Source organism: Teleopsis dalmanni, chromosome X, assembly GCF_002237135.1.
Source record: "Teleopsis dalmanni isolate 2A chromosome X, ASM223713v2, whole genome shotgun sequence".
Classification (NCBI taxonomy): domain Eukaryota; kingdom Metazoa; phylum Arthropoda; class Insecta; order Diptera; family Diopsidae; genus Teleopsis; species Teleopsis dalmanni.
Window position 1 is genome coordinate 93591419 of NC_051848.1, and position 20422 is coordinate 93611840.

The 20422-nt window shown below is 34.1% G+C and overlaps 1 protein-coding gene across 2 annotated transcripts in view; it reads left to right on the plus strand.

Annotated features, from left to right (window-relative positions):
* Positions 1-20422, plus strand: part of LOC119687249 (zinc finger protein 845) — a 127159-nt gene that overhangs the window by 103685 nt on the left and 3052 nt on the right. For both annotated transcript variants that reach the window (XR_005253121.1, XM_038101509.1), the window contains exon 6: positions 11118-11351. Coding sequence is in view for 1 of the 2 variants with exons in the window: in XM_038101509.1 (XP_037957437.1) it covers positions 11118-11351 (234 nt within the window). In the remaining variant the exon portion in view is untranslated. The remainder of the gene's footprint in view (positions 1-11117; positions 11352-20422) is intronic.

Consider the following 20422-nt stretch of genomic DNA (forward strand, 5'->3'; position numbering starts at 1 on the left):
ATGACATAGAAATATATTTGTATATATTAGCTTAAATTATAATTTACTTGGTATAAAAATTATATGTCCATTTTATACAGTCGATACTTTACTGTTAAATTTGCAGTTAAAGTTTAGCTTCTGGGCACTACTTTCATTTTGAAGCATCTGATATCCTTATATTCATACATCCTTATAGAGTATGTCGTAAACCGAAATGTTCGATAACAATTTCGCAATAAACATACGCAAAATCCCTCGCACGTGTGTGGGGTAGAGTGTGTGGAGTCACTATTGAAGAGAGAAAACATCGTGCAAGTGCAAAAAGTTGGTAAAGTGTCTACCTGGTGCAGTCTTACGACGCAAGAAATAAACAAGAAACACCGGTTCATAAATATTTATGTGAGTTTTGGGAGCAACTAAGCGAATGGGATGAGCTTTATATGACGATGATGCTGCTGCTGTTAGTTTGAAATATACCATCATCGCAAGTTGGCACCTCGAAAAAAGCAAGAACTGAAGAACAACGTCAACAACATTTAAGAAAATTTCTATTGTACTATTCACGTCACACCTACAAACAATAGCGCCACTCCCAATGTCACAACTAAAGCTGCAGCTGCAGCTGCAGCTGCTTAACCAGTTAAATGTTTTTGGTTGTAGGACGCTTGTTCATATTTGTGTGAGCAGCATCCGCAACTAACAATAAGCAGCAGATTCAACATGAACAGGAACAATGGAAAGTACGTGTAATTGTATGTATCAAAAGTTTGCATTGCTTGGAGCACACCGCGTCAAGTGGCATTGGAGTAAATTTGGGACATTTGTTTGTTTCATAGTTTACCTGCGCCAGTGGGTAATGTTGCTGTTTGCTTCCGGTAAATGCAAACGTAAATGAATGGCATGCGAAAGTTGACAGAATGTATGTCAAGTTAACCATACTACTGCATGCAATCCATGAACTCATATAGGAGCTGTTCGCTACTGTCAATGCTAATCATGTACCACACATTATCGTTGGTATTAATGACGACGACTTCTATTTCTTTTTTTCAGTTGAACTCTTCCATGTAAGGCACAAAAAGCAAACATATAAAAATTCGGGGGGTTATAGTTCGAAGCATTTTATCATTTATCGCCCGCGATTTGTGGCTTCCCCTCGCTAACTTAAGTTTCTCTTCTTCATCATCATCATCATCCTCTTTGTTTGTTCCTTAACAGTTTTAATGTGGCTAAGGTGTTAGTAGATGTCATTGCCATGCACCGGAAAAGCTACTGACGAAAGTATGACGATGTACGAATTTTGAACGAAACTATCATTGCGTGTTGTTGTTTTTGTTGTTGCTTTGGTGGTGTTAGGAATTTAGGTAATGTGCTCTGATGCAAGTATTTTCAGGAGATTAATGCACCGGAAGCGTACTCACGCGTTTTTTTTTATCTTTTTGTGCAATCTGATAATACCTTGTATCTACGTTCTTGCGTTCGCCTCATTATTCTACAGAAATTTTCAGAACACCATATTAAAACTCTAACATAATAATAATATGTTTTGTTTGTGAGTTGAAAGTAGTTTGAGTTTCTTGCTTCAAGATAGTTGAAGATTTAAGCATTCAGTTCAGTACAATTTTATATATTATATATACCTATATTTTATAAATAAAGAACTTACCAATACTTACTTACCAATATAATGATTTGTTCATAATTCCTTCTTATTATGAAATTTTTAACCCGATAGGAGGGCTGCTTAATTTTGAATTTTCAAATTTCCAAACTTGCAATAATCAGCTAAGTCCTTTAAGAGTAAAACTTAGTGTGACTTTAGACTTACGATTTCACATCCCAATAGACAAACCATTGATAAGTTAAATAAATGACTTTAGAAAAATTTCAACATACATCTTTCGAAAACAGTACGAAAATGAAAGTGTTACCGTTAAGTTTTTCACGGAACAAAGAAAACTTAACAAAATTCAAATATATATTATTAATGAGCTTAATCAGTACATTAGTAGATTAGGTATTGCATTGTCCTTTTACCTGTTTGTCACTTAATGTTTGAACTGTTGAAGTGAAATTTCTAAGCCCACAAATAACTCTGCTGTCTGCTATCTTGACAGGAAATTTCATGTGCGTCAAAGAAATTATACCTTTGGTAGTTACCCCATTCTTGCTGATGCTCCGCAAGGATGTGTATTGAGACCTATACTTTACTCAATATACACTAGATACAATAGACAATAAGAACGAGAATTTAAAAAACACGCAAAATTTTAATTTTTAATAATTTTCTTTATTATCGCTTTCAAAGTACTCTCCTCCTGCGGCAATACATGCATGCCAACGTTGATCGAATTTTCCATACAAGTTTTATAGGCCGTCGAAGGTATGGTCTTTAGTGCACGCAGCGAAGTCTCTTTTATGGCATCTATGGTCTCAAAACGCGTTCCTCGCAATGGCAATTTGAGTCGGGGGAAGAAGAAAAAGTCACACGGGGCCATATCTGGAAGGTACGGTGCTCGGTGCTTGGTTGATGATATTGGTGGAGTTTTTGGAATAACGGCCAAATAATACTCCTTATTGACCGTTTGACCATCCGGAAGGAATTCATAGTGCACCACACCACGAATATCGAAGAAAACAGTCAGCATAACCTTGATTTTGGACCGACTTTGACGTTCTCATTTTGGTTTCGGCTCACCTTTGACGCACCATTCGGTCGATTGTTGTTTGGTTGGCATGTCAAGTTCATAGACCCATGTCTCATCACCAGTTATGCTGCTTTCGATGAATATGGGGTCACTATCTGCGTTGGAAATCATCTGCGTTAAACAATATGCGTTAAACTTTTACAGAATGTGTATAATAGTGTTGCCAGCGTGAAAATAAAAAATAAAATTCTCATTCTTTTTCGATCACAAGGTACACTAATGCCAGCAAAACTAAAAATTTCTAATCTCAATTAGATTGTTGGTTACAAAATATAGTATGCAGAGTCCAAATATTACAATCAAAAACGTTAAGTAGTATCTGAAGAACTTCCTGATTTAGCAATATTTATATATCCAGATTATTAAATCACCTCAATAACCTAGCTAGAAGGCTCTTAACAAAGTCCCAAAAATATGTAGAAATAGAATTATAAACTTAATCGAAATCTCAATAACAAGTATGTTTACTTGCGACACAGTTGCCCATTAGTTAACCTTAACCTTATACCTAAATGGGACATTTTTCTTTTCTTTATGGCTCTTTTCTCGACAGCAGTTCGTTTTCAGTAGAACTTCATTGTTTATGGACTGAAGTTCTATGTTATTTTCAGAGTTTTTCTAAAGATCAAACTCCAAGCTTCTATGGCATAGCATTGTATAGACCACACAATGAGAGTTTTAAAGATCGATGTTATGAGTGTCAACGAAAGCATTACGTGCTGTTTCTATAATATATTGAATTTTACTGATATAAATAGTGGTTCAGATACAAATTGAAATCGATAAAATTACGGCTTATAGCTACTGTGTATGAACATTTTTCCTTTCTGTAAATTAAAAATTAGCTTGTTTATATTGTTTATCTCAAGATGTTAACTCTTTAATGCAATAATATCACTAAACATTTGTAATAATAGAATGGGAAGTACATATTACAAACAAACAAAATGCACTGCTTCTCTAGATTTGCACGACTAAAATAGGTGGCTTTTATATTTAAAATAAATCTAATGAAAACGGATTTGTCACATTGTTTTGCTATGAAAATAACACATCAGTCAATAAGACGTGTGACTAAGTAAAACAAATTTTTTCTGCCAAAAATCGATTTTACTCATCAATATAACCTCCTTCAAGGACAATACAACCATTTCAACGCTTTTCTAACTTCTCGATGCCATCCTTGTAGAAGGATTTGTCTTTTACCTCAAAATATGCTTCAGTTTTAGCAATTACTTCTTCATTTAAGATGAATTTCTTACCGGCTTGCATTTTTTTTAAAATCAGCGAATAGCTAGTAGTCGCTGGGGGCCAGATCTGGACTATGCGGTGAATGAGGAACCAATTCAAAGTGTAATTCGTTCAATTTTACCATCGTTTTTATTAACTTGTGACACGGTGCATTGTCTTGGTGAAACAAAATTTTTTTCTTCGCCATATGCCATCGTTTTTCCACAAATTCAGCTTTCAAATGATCCAATAATGCCGTGTAGTAGTTACTATTTTGAACCCGATGATTTTTTCCTTTTCGAGATAGTCAATGAAGATATACCATGTGCATCCCAAAATACTGAAGCCATAACCTTCCCATCTGACTGTGACTGTTGTGTCTTTGGACGCTTCGGACGTGGTTTATCGTCTGCAGTTCACTCAGATGATGATTGTTTTGATTCCGGAGTGAAATGATGGATCCATGTTTCATCTATTGTCACATATCGATGCAAAAAATCTGATTTATTACGTGTAAACATAGCCAAACACTGCTCTAAATCATCAACACATTGTTGTTTTTGATTGACTGTGAGTAAACGCGGCACCCACATTGAAAAGAGCTTTCTTATGGTCAAATGTTCATGCATAATTGTAAACACACTGCCTTCTAATATCTTTACGGTCTCAGCTATCTCATGCAATTTCAATTTACGATCAGATATAACCAATTTCTGGACTTTTTTGACGTTTTCTGGAGTAACCACCTCAATTCATCGGTTAGAACGTTCACCATCATCCGACCACGACCACGTTTAAATTCAGCAACCAATAACAAATGGTTTTTTTCGATGGAGCAGAGTCCCGATAACACTTTTGAAGCCATTGCTGAGCTTGTACAGTATTTTTTTGATCAAGAAATTGGTTTAAATCCATTGTTTTGAAAATAACAAAAGTAGCTTCACTTAAATGGCTGTCACGTTTTTTCTGACTAATCGAAATGTCATGCCATTTTACACGTAGTCTTTTGAAGGTTGGTACTTCAGAAACGTCATATGGGTTTGACCATAGCACTGCCATCTCTGTATCAGTCACACGACTTATTGACTGATGTATTATTTATAGTTGACGATTTTATCAAAGTTCTTAACATTTCTATATAGACCTTTTTGGTGGCTCGCAAGTATGGCAAAAAATGGATGTATGGCCTATATTGGCTACGCGAGCTATTCGTATCACTATTGCAATCTGTCAGGTCTTATGTAGTTAAATATTACAAAAAAATGCTTTAAGTTAAAATTAATATGGAAAGTTATCAGGATTGACCTACAGAACTCTTATATTATTACATATAAAAGCTTATATACTTATATTAAAAAAATTAAATTCATAAAATATTTGACAGCGAAATTTCAGTTTCACGGAACTGAGAAATTTTATATGTTATAGTAAGATTAATTTAAGCCAAAAAGTTTTTGTGCCAACTACATCCTAATCTAAACCACTCCTAACAAAATTTAATATAAATTCATTCCGCATCAAATTTAAAAGGAATGTATTTATATATAATAAAGAAAACTTAGTTTTGCATGTCCATCTATATATCAATATATTGATATTGATTTTGACATACCTATTGAGTCTATAAGTTTACTCCTTAATTACCCATATAAATAATATTATCAAATTTTCTATCTAAAACTCTATCAATATTCCAACTCATAAACTTAGGGATGAACTTATTTTAAAACACACTTGAAAATGGGCAATGTTAAATTGATTAGTTTCGTCACTTTATACTTTATGGAGTCTTTTGAAAGACTTTCATCAAACTCTTTTGGTTAAATAACAGCCACGTATCTTTGTACCTAATCTCTTTAATTTAAATAGGGTTGATATACGCTCTGTTGTGCTTCGATAGTTCTTATTGGTTTTTTACATTTGAATATTGAGGTAAGCAATTTCATATATAACATATTAAGCATTTTGTACTGAATAAGTCAAATTTATAAAATAAAATTTGGTTTTGGTGCTTGTTCACAGGCACGAATTCTTAAAGCTTTACAAGCGATTTCAATATTCTATTGCCTTAAAACAGACATTCTGTTTGTTTTTAACTTCACAAAATTTTTCCTAAGATCCTTCTATAAGTTCTACTCCATTGGTTGCTGCCACCTGTCGCTATCTCTCTGCCATCATCATCGCCAATTAGTGTTGCTAGTTTTGATCTGGTTGCAACAAATCTTGTGCACTCACTTATTATATATTGTAGACTTTCAATTTTACCTGAACAAAAAAGCAGTTAGGATTATTTTGAAGTCCGAACCGGTGTAAACATTCGCTAAAACATCTATGCCAAGTCAGAAACAGCGGTCATTGAAGTTCTAAATCGCCAGCTACTCAACTAATATATACATTTTTTTTTTTGGAAATAGCGAATACATACACCTTGACTTTTGAGTGTAATTTAACTGTTACTGCCATTCATTACGACACTTGTTGATTGACACTTGATACTTAGTTTTTAAATAAAAACTGCGATTTCACACTTTCAACGTTTTATCAATCTCTAACCATTAGCGCTTTTAGATTCACTATTATGTGTGAAGCCAGCCCATTCGCATCATCATTGAAAACACAGTCTACAGTCTAAGATAGCTCCAAGATATGTAAGTTAAGAGTGTCATTGTGCTTCAATGCCATCATTTAAATAATAACTACATTTGAAACAGTTTAAGCCGACATTAAATCGACTAAACACCCAATCACAGAATTTTAACATAGATTACTAAATCACTTTTACCATGAATTTTTCTTTTACTCGCGAAGTACAGCTCTTGTTAAGATAATGAAGTTAGCTTGAACATTTTTTGTGTTCTTTCGTAAAAGAGAGACTTTACTTAGTTGGTCATTACAGACAGCCGCGTCGAGTAGCCTCCGCCTGCCAGTTCGATCAGTTACTTGCTGTCGCCAGTTGGTGGTACCGAGCACCAGGTAGTCACATGGTCCTTCCAAGTGAAGATGCGGATGTCCTCTACCACGATTTCCACCTGCGGGAACCGAGTTAAACAACGGAGCACTTTCTTCCATTCACACGGAAGAAACTTAACTTAAGAAAGTTTCTTCCTTAAGTCAATGTCGCTTAACTATGTCAATGTAGCGGTATAGCTCCAGAAAGAGAGACAGGAGGTTTAAAACCAGAACCATTTCATTCAAAACGGGTCATATAGGCACCTTGTTTATACATCATAATGCAAAAAGGGTATGAGCTTGTCAAAATTTGACGATGCATTTTAATAATGACAACTATTTAGTACAACTTTTCCCACTACGCTGTATGTTAATATAATCTATTTTTTGAGATATCAGCCCCTAAATTGGAAAATATGTACAAGGTGCCAACTGGGGCGTGTACTTGTTATTTGTTTGTGTAATCATTATAAGCGTACTTTTTTTGATGATGTATTTGATGTGAAACATTTACAACCTTAAAACTCGAAGTCTTAAGATACATGCTGCATTGGTATTTAACGTAGTGGAAAAAGTTGCTCATAATACTGAAATTTACCACAATCCGTTATGTGATCTGGCTCTATTTTGTTCAAATTTTGATTTTAATTACCGAATTACTAAAATATTTCAGAATAATTCATGATTCTAAGTACTCATATGTCGTAGCATTTAAGCTCTCACAGGTTGATATTAAGAAAACTCAGCTTGATAGACGATAAATTATTTCACAAATAATCATTATAGAATAATAGGATATTGATTTTCGAGAATTAAACAAAAAAAATTAATATTCTCTAAAGAAATGATAAAAAAATATGTGAAAAAAATCCATTGTGAACCAGCATAATATCCGAATCCATTTAACTACATCATACCATAGTTCAGGCATAAAACTATTAAATATTTAATAGGTCTAGCATACAACTATTGGGACAAACTTTTTGTGAGATGTTGCGGATCTTTTGACTGACTTTAAAGGGCCCATTAGACAGCAACGCTCGTTGTCAACGCGCGCTTGCCATTACACAAACAATTTTTTAAAAATTTTTTAAACACGCCTCAGATAAAACAACAAATATACTAAAAAATCGCTCTCACATCAGAATTTTTTCTCCTACTTTTCTCCTACTTTGTGAAATGCGAAATTTGTTTGTGTAATAGTAACATTTGAAATTTTAAGAAATGGGTTGACGAAAATCAAAAAATTTTGATATTTCTTCAAACATGCTCGTGTTTTTGCATATACAGTCGGATTTGGTCGGTTTGCACAATTTTATTTATTTTGAGAAATGGAAGCGTAAACATCGTTTAAATGCACGCATGATTTGTCGTTAGCATGCCATGCTTTGCAAATATGAATGAATTTTATTTTAAATATTTGTATTTTCTACCTAGATAAAATTTTTTAATTTCCAAAACATTTTATTAAGAAGAATTAAAATATTAATAACCTTGGGTTAAAAAAAAATAACCAAACATTAAATTACAATAAAAATTTTGTTTTAAAAATTAATTGCATTGTGCACCTACGAAAAATTTGTTATTAAAATATACCAAAAAAAAAAAAATTAAATTATATAAAATATAATATATATAAAAATAAATATATAAATTGAAATCATAAAAATAAATATAAATATATAAATTAAAATTATAAATTAAATGTAAAACATATTTTTTCGTAAGGAAATAACGCATAGCAGCCGCTGTCGACACTTCAGCGATTGCTTTAATACTGATGAGTGAACAAATTTTTGCATTGTTTGCTGGAGGCGTGTTTAAAAAATTGTTGGTAAATTTAATGTGTAATGGAGAGAGAAGACTTCGTGTGTTTGTCAACGCGCGTTGATGTCTAAGGGCCACTTTACACTTTATATCTTATGTTTGTATTAATAATGGACATCTTCCTTCCAAATTTTTTTCGTTTCTTAATCAACAAACCATTTTTTGTATTTTCACTATTTTATCAAGAAACACCGTGTATATATGTACTACATAGATTTCCAATGAACATTACTGCAAAAAAGTTATTTGCTAAAATACAAGTACATTTTAAATTAATATCGTAGTCTTCATATCTTCATTTCAAACACCACTATATAGCTGAAATCAATTCACATCAACGAAACCCAAAACTCATTAGTACTCGTACATAAGTTTAGAGTCGAATCACACTAATATATACAATAATACATAGAAAAGTAGTTGTGATTATCATTGCACTATTCCAGTCACACACAGCCAACCCAACTCCTACTGTTTCGATTAATTAGCATACGTAATTGATGGTCGCAAAACTTTGCCTACGAATTTTGAACGGAATGTGCAGAGCACATACTTTATGTTGCTTGTTTCCTGCAAGCCTCGGTGCTGTTAGATGTTCTTTTTGCTAGTCTCTTTTTTTGGAGTGGACAACTTCAAATTGTATCTTGTTCTCTGCAATAATACTCTGCTCGGGAGCAAACGTGCCTCAGTCTATTCGGAACGTGACTTTGGTGCGAATTACTTTTGCTTTGATTTAATGTAATTAAAAAATTTCAAACTAAATTTAAATATTAAAAAAAAGAAATTTAAATAAGACCAAAATTACCATTACGGATATAAAAGAATGTAAAACAATGCACACACGAATTGATGAAATTAGAAGGTCCCTCGTCCATAGTTCAAATGACAAATTCCAAAATAATAAATTTAATTTGTCCAATTGGATCAACATCGTTCGCTTTTGAATTGTAGATATGTAGAAATGCAGAAAAAGTTCTATAAAATTGTGATAACTTTAATAAATTTATTAATGCTTGATTATTTCTTCCTTCGAAATTCTCACAAAAAATATTTATTTGTCATGGATTACTTTCATTACTGTCATTTTAGGGAAGAATTCTTTGGTAGAATATATGGATGTTTAACTTATTGTTACATTGAGGTATGGAGAAATTACAGCGTATAGCCGTAACTTTTAAAAATATTTTATTTGTGACTTATGTCATTTATTTAGTTCCATCTTATATATATTTTTTAAGAACTACGACTTCAAGACTTTACAACTACGACTACAAGTGGTTTTACACCAGCTTTTGTTTATCGTTGATCGGCAACATATTTTGACATCCGAACAAATAATAATAGTAGTTGAGTTGTTGTGTTTAAAGTGACATTGCCTACGTACACAAAACGCTTTACTTTTGTAGGCAAACAAGATAACTACGAGGAGTAGTTTGGTTTACAGTAAAAATGCGATAATGGTCAAAAATCGGTCGGTCACAAGTACGAATCGATGAGATCGATGGTCGATTTCACAGATAGATTAGCTAATATGTTACTCATCATTTATATATTAATGAACGTCTTTTAACCGTATGAACAACTCTGTCACCAGATAAACAATCCTCAGTTAAAGCAGTTTCATGAAAGTTTTAACAACTCTCAATGTGAAGTCTTTATTGAAAGCTCATTTTTGTACCGATGGCACAAAATGAGGCAACATTTTTCATTGAAACTAGTTTAAACTATTTACTTAGTTTTCTATTTGACTTTTATATAGCTTAGGAAACTGATTTGTACTGTTATAATAAAAACAAATCTGTATATTCCTACGCAATAATCTAAATGTTATGAATGATATACAGAAATTCTTAAAAATTCTTACTGTTTTATAATACATTATATAAAAAATTTTAAAAATTTATTTTTTGCCTTTTATTGGCATTATAAATACAATACAAATCATCCAACCGCAATAAAATATTATATCTGTGTAATTCATCCTAGATTATTAAACATGCATCAATAAGTGCATACACAATATTTTTGTTAAAAAACACAATAAAATACATGCAATACAATTGCACCAAAATTTTTCCTTCTTCTTATGCAAACGAAGCAACAACAATGTACATTAAAAACGTTTCCGTTTCGATCGTTTTGTTCGACGGACACTAAAAAGACCACTACCTTCGGGAAAAGAACACTAAAAAGATCACTACCTTCGTGAAAAGATCATTTAAAAGACCACTACCTTCGGGAAAACAACACAAACAGTAAAATAAAATTTTAAACAAATTTTAAAAAATTTTTAAATTGTTTCGGACTCTTTTTAATGTACTGTTCATTTAGTGTTTTTTATCAAAGATGACAAACAGTACACTATGTTCAGTACTTTAGTGTTTGTTTTTGTTCAGTGATTTAAAATATTTTCTTTTACAGTAATTCGAACTTTTTGAATACAATCCATGAAGAGACTATAATAGATGCACACTCCAACAACCAAAATGTTAATAAAATTTGTGATGACTTGAAATGCAATTTTCAAAGCTGCACCTATGAAGCCCCGGATCAACAACTTTTAACCGCTCACTGCAAACGTCATACTGATGGCTCATTTATATGTCATTTCCAGGATTGCAAATACTCCTCACAGATATACCAACATTTTCAAAGGTAAACTGTTTAATTTAATTATACTTTTCCGTAGTCCATATTTTTACTATATATTTATCCTCTTAATAGATTTTAAGTGTCTCTTTTTTTGGTTAAAAAGTTTGTTGGGTCTGATTGATTTTATAATATTTTCAAAATCTTAAAATGTCTTAAAATGAAATGAAATAAATAGCTTGAAAAAGACACAGCACTTGCAATAGTAAAACAAATCCTTATTGGGAATCCTTACTTAACAAAAAGGCTCCAAATTTCTGCACTACATTATAATAGCTTTATTCTTTTCTGTTTCATGCCCGACTTAATGGTAATGGTTTATGGCTTAGGCTAAGAGCTTTATGCACTGCGACCAGCTTGATCTATTGTGCACCCCTTTGTATTACAGATATTTAGTATCTCGAGGAATCGAACCAGAGTCTAGTTGGTATGCACCTATAATTTTGTTTCTTCTGTGGCCTAGTGCATCGCAGTTGGTGATCAGACATTCCATGGACTCTTCCTCATCACAGCAGAATCTGCAAATATTTATGACGCATCTGCAAACATTTTGTGTAGGTGTTTATTGCAAGCCGCGTGGCCTGTTAGTGCACTGGAGAATGACTTTTGACATTTTCTTGCTTAGATTGAGAATGATGTTTGCTTCTTTTGCCTCAAAATTCAAGAATTTTTTGAAATAATTGGTTGTAAGGACCTTTGATGTGAATGTTTGGTCTCTATTATATACATATTATGTCATGAGAAATTGCATCTGTGCTTATTGTAATTAATTGGTGTGCTCTGGGTCCTACTATACCTGCTTCTACACCTTGAAGCGTTTTGAATCCATCTGTATACAATTTTTGCAAGTCGTTATGTAACCATGTTGGGTTAGCATTCTACTCCTGCCTTGATGAGAAGATGACTCTCTATCTCTTTGTGAAATTGAGTATTGTGTGTTCAATTGCTTAGGTCATATATATAGCGTTTTCAACCTTGGTAAGGATTTGTAGATGTCCAGTGAGATGTCCTGCTTTGAATTTTACTTTTGTGTGTATTGAGAGTGCTTGCATTGCAGCTTCCTATTGTATTGCTAGGTGTAAAAGTAGTAAATTAAATACTGCTTCCATGTCAGCAGTTGGGGTAGTTCTCATATCCTCTATAATACTCGGGCACGCCAACCTCTGTAATTTGCTCAGTTTTGATATAACTATAGCTTGTTTAGTTTTTCCCCACCATACCAATGCCCCATATAGTATGATGGATCTAATCATTTTGGTGTAGATCCAGAAAACCATTGTAAGGCCGCAGGATTTTTGTAGAAGTTGTTTTGTAGTCCAAAGGCTTTTCTTACCCTTTTTATTTACAGAACTGAGGTGTATTTCTCAATTGAGTTTTTTATTCAGGATAATTTCTAAATATTTTACCTCCTTTAGGAGTATCTCTATCGTGTTTATTGTTAATATGTCCAACGGTCTTTTCCTGATTAATTAGACAATGATGGTTTTAGTAGGATTGTATTTAGGGCGTCCTGCACTAAGTCCATATTAGTCCTTTCATGGTTGCCTATGATTATTACTGATATCTCATCTCCATATCCAATTGTTTTATACCATTTGTTGTTGAGGATTTGTATTAGGTTATCAGCTGTTAAGGACCATAGCTATGGTGAGCGTTCTTCCCCTTGGCGGCATCCTTTTACTGCTGTAGCACTACAATTGACTTTTCCTTACGAGGCTGTGATCTTTCTTTGGTTTAGCATATTGTTTACATATTTTACTATTGTGGGATATGCTCATCTCTTGGAGAATAGTAGTAGATGGTAGATAATGCACCGAGAGCAGCTTCCTTTAGGTTTAGTACTTTTTGTATAATTTAAACAATTGTGTGAAGTGCTGGGACCTTGGATTTGCCTTTTTGATAGGCAAATTGTAGCTTGTGTAGCGTATTGACAATTTCTCCTCTTAGATAGCAGTCAAGTATTTTTTCCATAGCTTTCAATATGAAAGACGTAAACCTGATTAGTCTATTAGATTTGGGAAATTCAGGGGGTTTATTTCCTCTCTTTGGTAAAAATAGCACCTTAACCTTAGCAACTTTCAGTGTTTCAGTGTTACAGACTCTTTAGAGATTAGGGCTGGGAACAAATCATCTGGTCCTGGTGATTTGTAAGGTTTGAATAGATTTATGGACCATTCTACCCTTTCAAAGGTAGCTATTTCAGTTATAATGGAGTTTCTTGCCCAGTGATTATTGTAAACTAGTGCCCCTTGCTCATTGTCACTTGTTGCGTTGAGTCGAAAATCAGGGAAATGAAGTGCAAGAAGAAACTCTAGTGTACAAATTAGATTAGTACCCCCTTCGATAGTAACTTTTGTATTCTTGCAGTATGCGGGACGTCTTTAAGTTCTTTACACAGACGTTTTTCCACGAGTTCCTTTTTGATTTCCTTAGTTCCTTGTTGTATCATGTTAAGTGTTTCCTACATTCTTCACATGAATTATTTTTCCTTGCATCGTTGAATTTGGATCTTGCTATTTTGATTTCCTTAGTTCCTTGTTGTATGATATAAGGTGTTTCCTACATTCTTCCCATGAATTATTTTTCTTTGCATCGATGAATTTGGATCTTGCTATTTTACGGAACTTGGCAAGTTCTTTATTTCACCAGGGAACTCTTTTCATTGAGGATTTGTTTTGAGTGGAATACATTCGTATATAAGGATATTATGGAGTTAGTCAAAATTTTAACTGATGCGTTCAGTTTCTATTTTGATTTTAAGGGAACCATTTTTCTGGGTTGTTTAGATTCTAGACATTTGGGTATTTCTACACTCTTATTTAATTCCCTTATTTAAAAGAGTATGTGTTTATGATCAGACATTGAGTGCTTATCAGAGACTCTCCAGTTAGTGATCAAATCAATTGAATTATTGGTTATGAGTGTCAAGTCAAAACCTCTTGGCATATAGCATTCCCGAAGTTGGTTTATTACCCCTGTTTGCAATAGCTATGTTTGTTTGCAGTAAAAACTCCATGAGTGACTAACCTCTTGTGTTTGTATCGGTGCCCTATATTGTATTGTGCATTTTTGAATCGCAGCCAATTATCAAAAATCAAAAAAATTTAATATTGGTATCAATATTAAGTGCAGTTTTTGGTTTGGCTGCATCCACGTCATAGATCACATGCGTGTTTGGTGTTTTGAGGCTTCTCTCTCTGAATCCAGGGCTTTTGAATGAGCCCTATGTTTGTGCTGCTACCGTCAAACCTTCTGCTAATTTTGGCTATTGCAACTTTAGAATGACGAAGATTTGCCTGAATGCACTTCATGTTTTGTTTTGTGGGATTAGTGTTGGGTAAAGTACTTTCGTCCTCTTCTTCTAACTCCACTGCGTCTCTAATCATTCTGCCATTCCATCTTACATTAGTAGGTGCAGTTTTTAGCCGATGAGTCACTTGACCAAAGCAAAAATTGATCTCCTCGCCTGACTCTTCCAGACTGGCTACTGAATTGTAGTCAACTGCAAGAACCAGAGTGACATTAAAGCCTCTTTTAGCTCTTTTAAGTGTACGCAATGTATCGGCGTAGAGGCCTTTATTTTACCCCTGAAAGAGGTTCAGAATCCTAGAAGTCTCTAGGATCTGAAAGTTGGGAAAGTACCCACAGCGATCCGTGGGTGAGGTGTTTTAGTTTTCTCTGTGGCTCACAGTGATGTACCTACCCATGGTTGGTTGATGCACCATCTTCACAGTGCACAACCATGTATCCTTCTTTATATATGATACCCAGATATTCTAGTTTTGTGGTCTGTTACTTATTATTTTGCCCGCTTTCACCTGTTGTAATTTTATTGTTATTTGTTTTCATTTTTGATTCCCTAAGTAGAGAGAAAAGTCGGACCACACGCCAGTGCCCCGATGACGCAGTAAAGCACTTGTTGAAATTTGGCTTTGCACAGGCACTCGACGTTCGCATATTTGTAACTAAATACCCTCCAATCTTTCATCCATCTACATACGCTGTTTTATCTAGGATTTGGGGTTTGTGTAGAGTTTTCTCTCTTACCCTGACTATATTAGCCACACTATCAGCAGAGATACGACCTTATTGAGAGGCATGTTACTGGGGCACCACGTGAAGGCTATAATCGCACTTCCATTAACCTAGTAGTTACGGCACAGCAATGATAAGACCACCTAAATGTGCTAATGACAACTCCCCCACACCCGACTTAGCATTTGAGTTAAAAGTGTGTGGTTTGTTGCTGTTATTACTGAGCTGAATGGATTTATGAATGTAGTTTTGGTTGTCTGTGGTCTCTTTTATTTTCGAATAATAACACAACACCTAGATATACAAGAGAAATACTTTAAACTTTCGATCTTATAATTTTACTTTCGTTGTCGATCATCGTAAAGATACCCACAGTTGTTGGATGTTACTCCATTCCTGTCTTATGGACAGTTATGATAAGATCCTTATAAAATGATATGTGATATGTGGAAAGTCTCCGTCTATTAATAAGAGTTAATTTAATTTTGTTTTGTTAGTGACACGTTAATGACAAATTTGTCGATCTATTAAGATTTATGTATTAGAAAATTTTATTAATAAATACTTAACAGTTTATATAAATGATATTTAGATTTCGGCACAAATAAATCTCTTTACTTATAATTGCTTTTTGCTAAATAGTAAACCATGTAATCAAAGATTAATAATAAAAGGTTACCTATAATGCCCTTATTAACATATATTACTGCTGCTGCGGATGTTGCAAACGCATGAGTTGCAGTCATCAACAATATCGTTAGTAGCTTGGATTGACTGTAATCCAGCAACAATTCTTTCTTGTCCATACATCTTCCTTTTTATTCTCCTCTCAACTGCTTTGTTGGGCTGTAACAATTCTTGAAGTAAATTTCATCTAATAGCAACAGTAATAACGCATACCTACCAGTGGTAATAATGCGAACGGCTTTTTAGCAACAACTAAGCTAACCTGTGTCTGTTTAGCACAATTCAAATCTAAAACCATTCATTCCAAAAGAAATCGTGACTTATCGATTGGTTTAATATGCACTACGAATGAATTTTTGTAGTATTTTAACAAAGTTCATTTTTTTTTACTGGATCGATTGAAATCTGTTCCTTCTTTGTTGATTTGTTGCAGCTGTTGTTGTTGTTGTTGTTGTTGTTGTTTTATTTGTAGTCGTGTAGGACTGAACTGAACTGGATTGAATTTGAATTCCTTTATTTATTTCTGAAGCACTGATCACTGATCACTGATCATTGACCAATTGTACTTATGTGCATAGCAATTGCCACTGTTGTCGTTACTGAAACTGTCCGCCCATAGGAGCCACCATCAAACGAATAAAAAGCAGTGCCCTTATTACCAGTAACTTGCGCCGCTATCGGGATAAGTGCGGTGGCGGCGAGTGTGGATAATTTAACCTTGAAAATATGCCTGCCGGTTGAAAATCCGATTTAAATCTGGTATCCATTGTTTTGCTTATTACATTTTTACATGCGTGTCCAAGGACTGCACATAACAATGTCGTTACTGTCGAATTTATTGTTATATGGCAATGCTAAGCTTAGCACTCCGGATTCAGCCTGGACTCTGGATGATGTTTAGACACAGTTTACGATGCTCATAATTTTGCATGTAATGCAAATGAAATGAAAAAAAAATTGTATTAGTTCAAATTGTTTCGATTATTCTTGCAAATTTTGTGTTCATTGTTTATAAACACGTCATGCTTTCTATTAAAAGTAACTAATTCAGGTAACCTCCTATTCAAGTATTATGTCGGGTTTCTGTTCAGTCATATAACTGGAATTCTAGTTATATAAAACTATAAAGCGAAAATATTCCATGCTATCTTATTTTAATAAAATACTTTTTTTCAGGACGAGAAGTTTACTCAATGTACCCACTATTTTTATATTGATTTACAATGCCTTTTGCCGTAATTTATAGGCTTATACGCATAGATATGGTACTTGATTCGTCATCTGTGATTATCTTATGCAAGCACCATCATGTTATTCATTGACTATCTAATACCTTATATTGCCTTAATCTCATAATATGTTACGATATATGGTGATTTTTCAGGAACTTCATCTTTAAACAAACTCGATATTCTAGCGTAATATAGTTTGAAAATGTGAGTAAGTTTCTCACAAGAATTTTTCACCAGTTAGTTCCAAAGTCTTTCAAGTCGCTGCAAATAATAGAAATTGAACTTAAATTACGAAAGATTTCAAATAACATAACGGTTAAACTTTCCAATGAATATGTTTACAGACATTTTCTTAGACCCATTTTGTATAAACAGTCATATGACGAATAATCACGGCAATTTGACATTTTTTTGGTCGTGCATATAATGCATGTTGTACGAAGCACACAAAACCGTACCATGTGACCAAATTTAAATCGAATTTTCTCTCTCTCTTTCTCTTTTTCTCTTTCTCTTTCTCTTTCTCTCTCTCTCTCTCTCTCTCTTTCTCTTTTTCTCTCTCTCTTTCTCTTTTTCTCTCTCTCTCTCTCTCTTTTACTCTTTTTTTTCTCTCTCTCTCTCTTTCTCTCTCTCTCTCTCTCTTTTACTCTTTTTCTCTCTCTCTTTTTCTCTCCCTCTCTCTTTTTCTCTCCCTCTCTCTTTTTCTCTCTCTCTCTTTTACTCTTTCTCTCTCTCTTTTTTTCTCTCTCTCCTCTACCTTTTTTCTCTCTCTCTCTATCTCTCCTTTTCTCTCTCTCTTTCTCTCCCTCTCCCTATTTTTCTCTCACTGTTTCTCCCTCTCTTTCTTTCACTCTCTCTTTCTTTCTCTTTCTCTCTCTCTCTGTTTCTCCTTTCTCTTTTTTTCTCTCTCTTTCTCTCAAGAAGAGGAAAACGTTGTTTTGGCAATAGTATTAAATAGCAAGTTGGCAGTACCAACTTGCTTATTATTGAAACAATTATTACAATAGATACACGTTCTTTTTTTAATCGTTTACATCGATTAATTTATAAAAATCATTAAGCATGCACCATCCAGTTCAAAAGGCTTTTTACGTCTCAATCGTCTTCTTAAGCTGCTAGTGTCGAGCAATTTGTTGGCTTCTTCATTTGTACCCTGGGGATGTCTTTCATGATGAGACACTGCCAATTTGCTTATCCAGAGCTGATAGATGTGAATTTCTATCGAAAAGTCATTAATGGTTTTGAAGTTTCAGTTCTAATTCATTTTATTTTTATTTTTATATGTTCTTTCCATCTAATCTGTCCAGCGTCATTCCGTAGGTGAATATGCTATTTGTTTGCCATTTACATTGTGACCGAAAGGTTTTCGGAAATTCTCATTTAAAATTCGCGCGCTGTATATTTTTCGATATTTTAAGTTTATGTAGTTTGGCAGCACTGTCCTTAATTACTATGCCAAAAATGAGCGCGATCTGTCGGACAGTTCGTTTACGGCAGCTGTTGAAACCAGTTCACCTCAGTAGTGCGTTGCGAAAAAAACAATGGAAAAAAATATTGAACAAAGAGTTTGCATCAAATTTTGTTTTTCGAACGAAATTTCGTGTGCAGAATCGTTGCGAATGCTACAAAAGGCTTATGGGGAATCAGTTTTATCGAAAACTCAAGTTTATGAGTGGTACAAAGCCTTTCAGGACTGTCGTACGACCGTCGAAGACATGCCGCGTTCTGGACGACCTTCGACCTCTACCACCGACGAAAACATTGAAAAGGCAAAGGAAATCGTGTTCAAAAATCCTCATGTGAGTGTTAGAGAGATAGCACGAGAGCTAGGCATCGGTCGTGAGATGGCTCGTTTGATTTTGGTGGACAATTTGTGTATGCGACGTGTCAACGCCCGGCTTGTTCCGATTCACCTCAATTTGTTCAACATTATCAACGATTTTAAGGCCAAACATTCAATAAATACCATCGAACAGCCACCGTATTCACCTGATCTTGCACCGTGTGACTTTTTCCTGTTTCCCAACCTCAAATTACCACTCAGAGGAACGCGTTTTGAATCCATAGAAGACGTAAAACAGAATTCGCAGAGGGAACTCAAAGCCATACCGGAAAGCGCCTATAAAAAATGTTTTGATGATTGGAAGAAACTTTGGCATTTGTGTATCGCTTCTAATGGAGCATATTTTGAAGGAGATAAAATAAATATTGATGAAGATTAAGAATTTTGCGTTTTATTTAAAATTTCCGGAAACTTTTCGGTCACAATGTATTCTAATTGATATGGACCTTTTTCATTGTAAAATTGATATGAGTTGATTTCAAATCATTCAAATTCATCTTGTCCAACTACCTACTTCAACAATGGCGATTTGAAGTAAATAGCAAAGTGATATTTTAATATTTTATGTGAAAAAAAGATACATGTACAACAATTTGGTAGGATAAATTCATTTAGTCGTATATACAAGACGTTTCAACAAGAAGCACTGAAAGACAATGTCATATTGACTATACACCAATCAGCGTCACCAATCAGTGGTGACATATAAAATTACCAGCTATCTGGATAAACAGACGGATATTATGCACTGATATGATAGGCCGCTCAAATAAAAAAAAATCTCATTTTAGTTATTATTAAATTTATATTTTAAATTAATTCACCCTGACCGTGTAGTAACCGTCTACAAAGCAATGAAATAAATAACTCAGAGAACTACGAATTCAAATTCAAATAGATATCGTAAAAAATGGGCGAATACCAATTAGCGTATCAGCTGTAAGGTCAGAGAGTTTGACTTCAATTTTGCCGAAATAATCTACATACGAGCACTGCAAAACTGCCCTTTAACAGCGGGTCTTATACAGGAGTACACAAACCGCACATGGCACGCAGTTCCGCTTGACAAGAAAGCTCGCAAAACTATTAAAATAATGCACGATATACCACAACCCACAGCTAATTAAACTACTGGGCGCGCGCTTTTAATCTTAGCTTCATGCAGGAAGCTAAGCAAGAAAGTAGAAGTCGAAGTCGAAGACGAAGGCGAATGCGAACGCGAATGGATAATTTGCAATTCTAGATACAAAAGATGTACAATAAAAAAGATGTCGCATTCG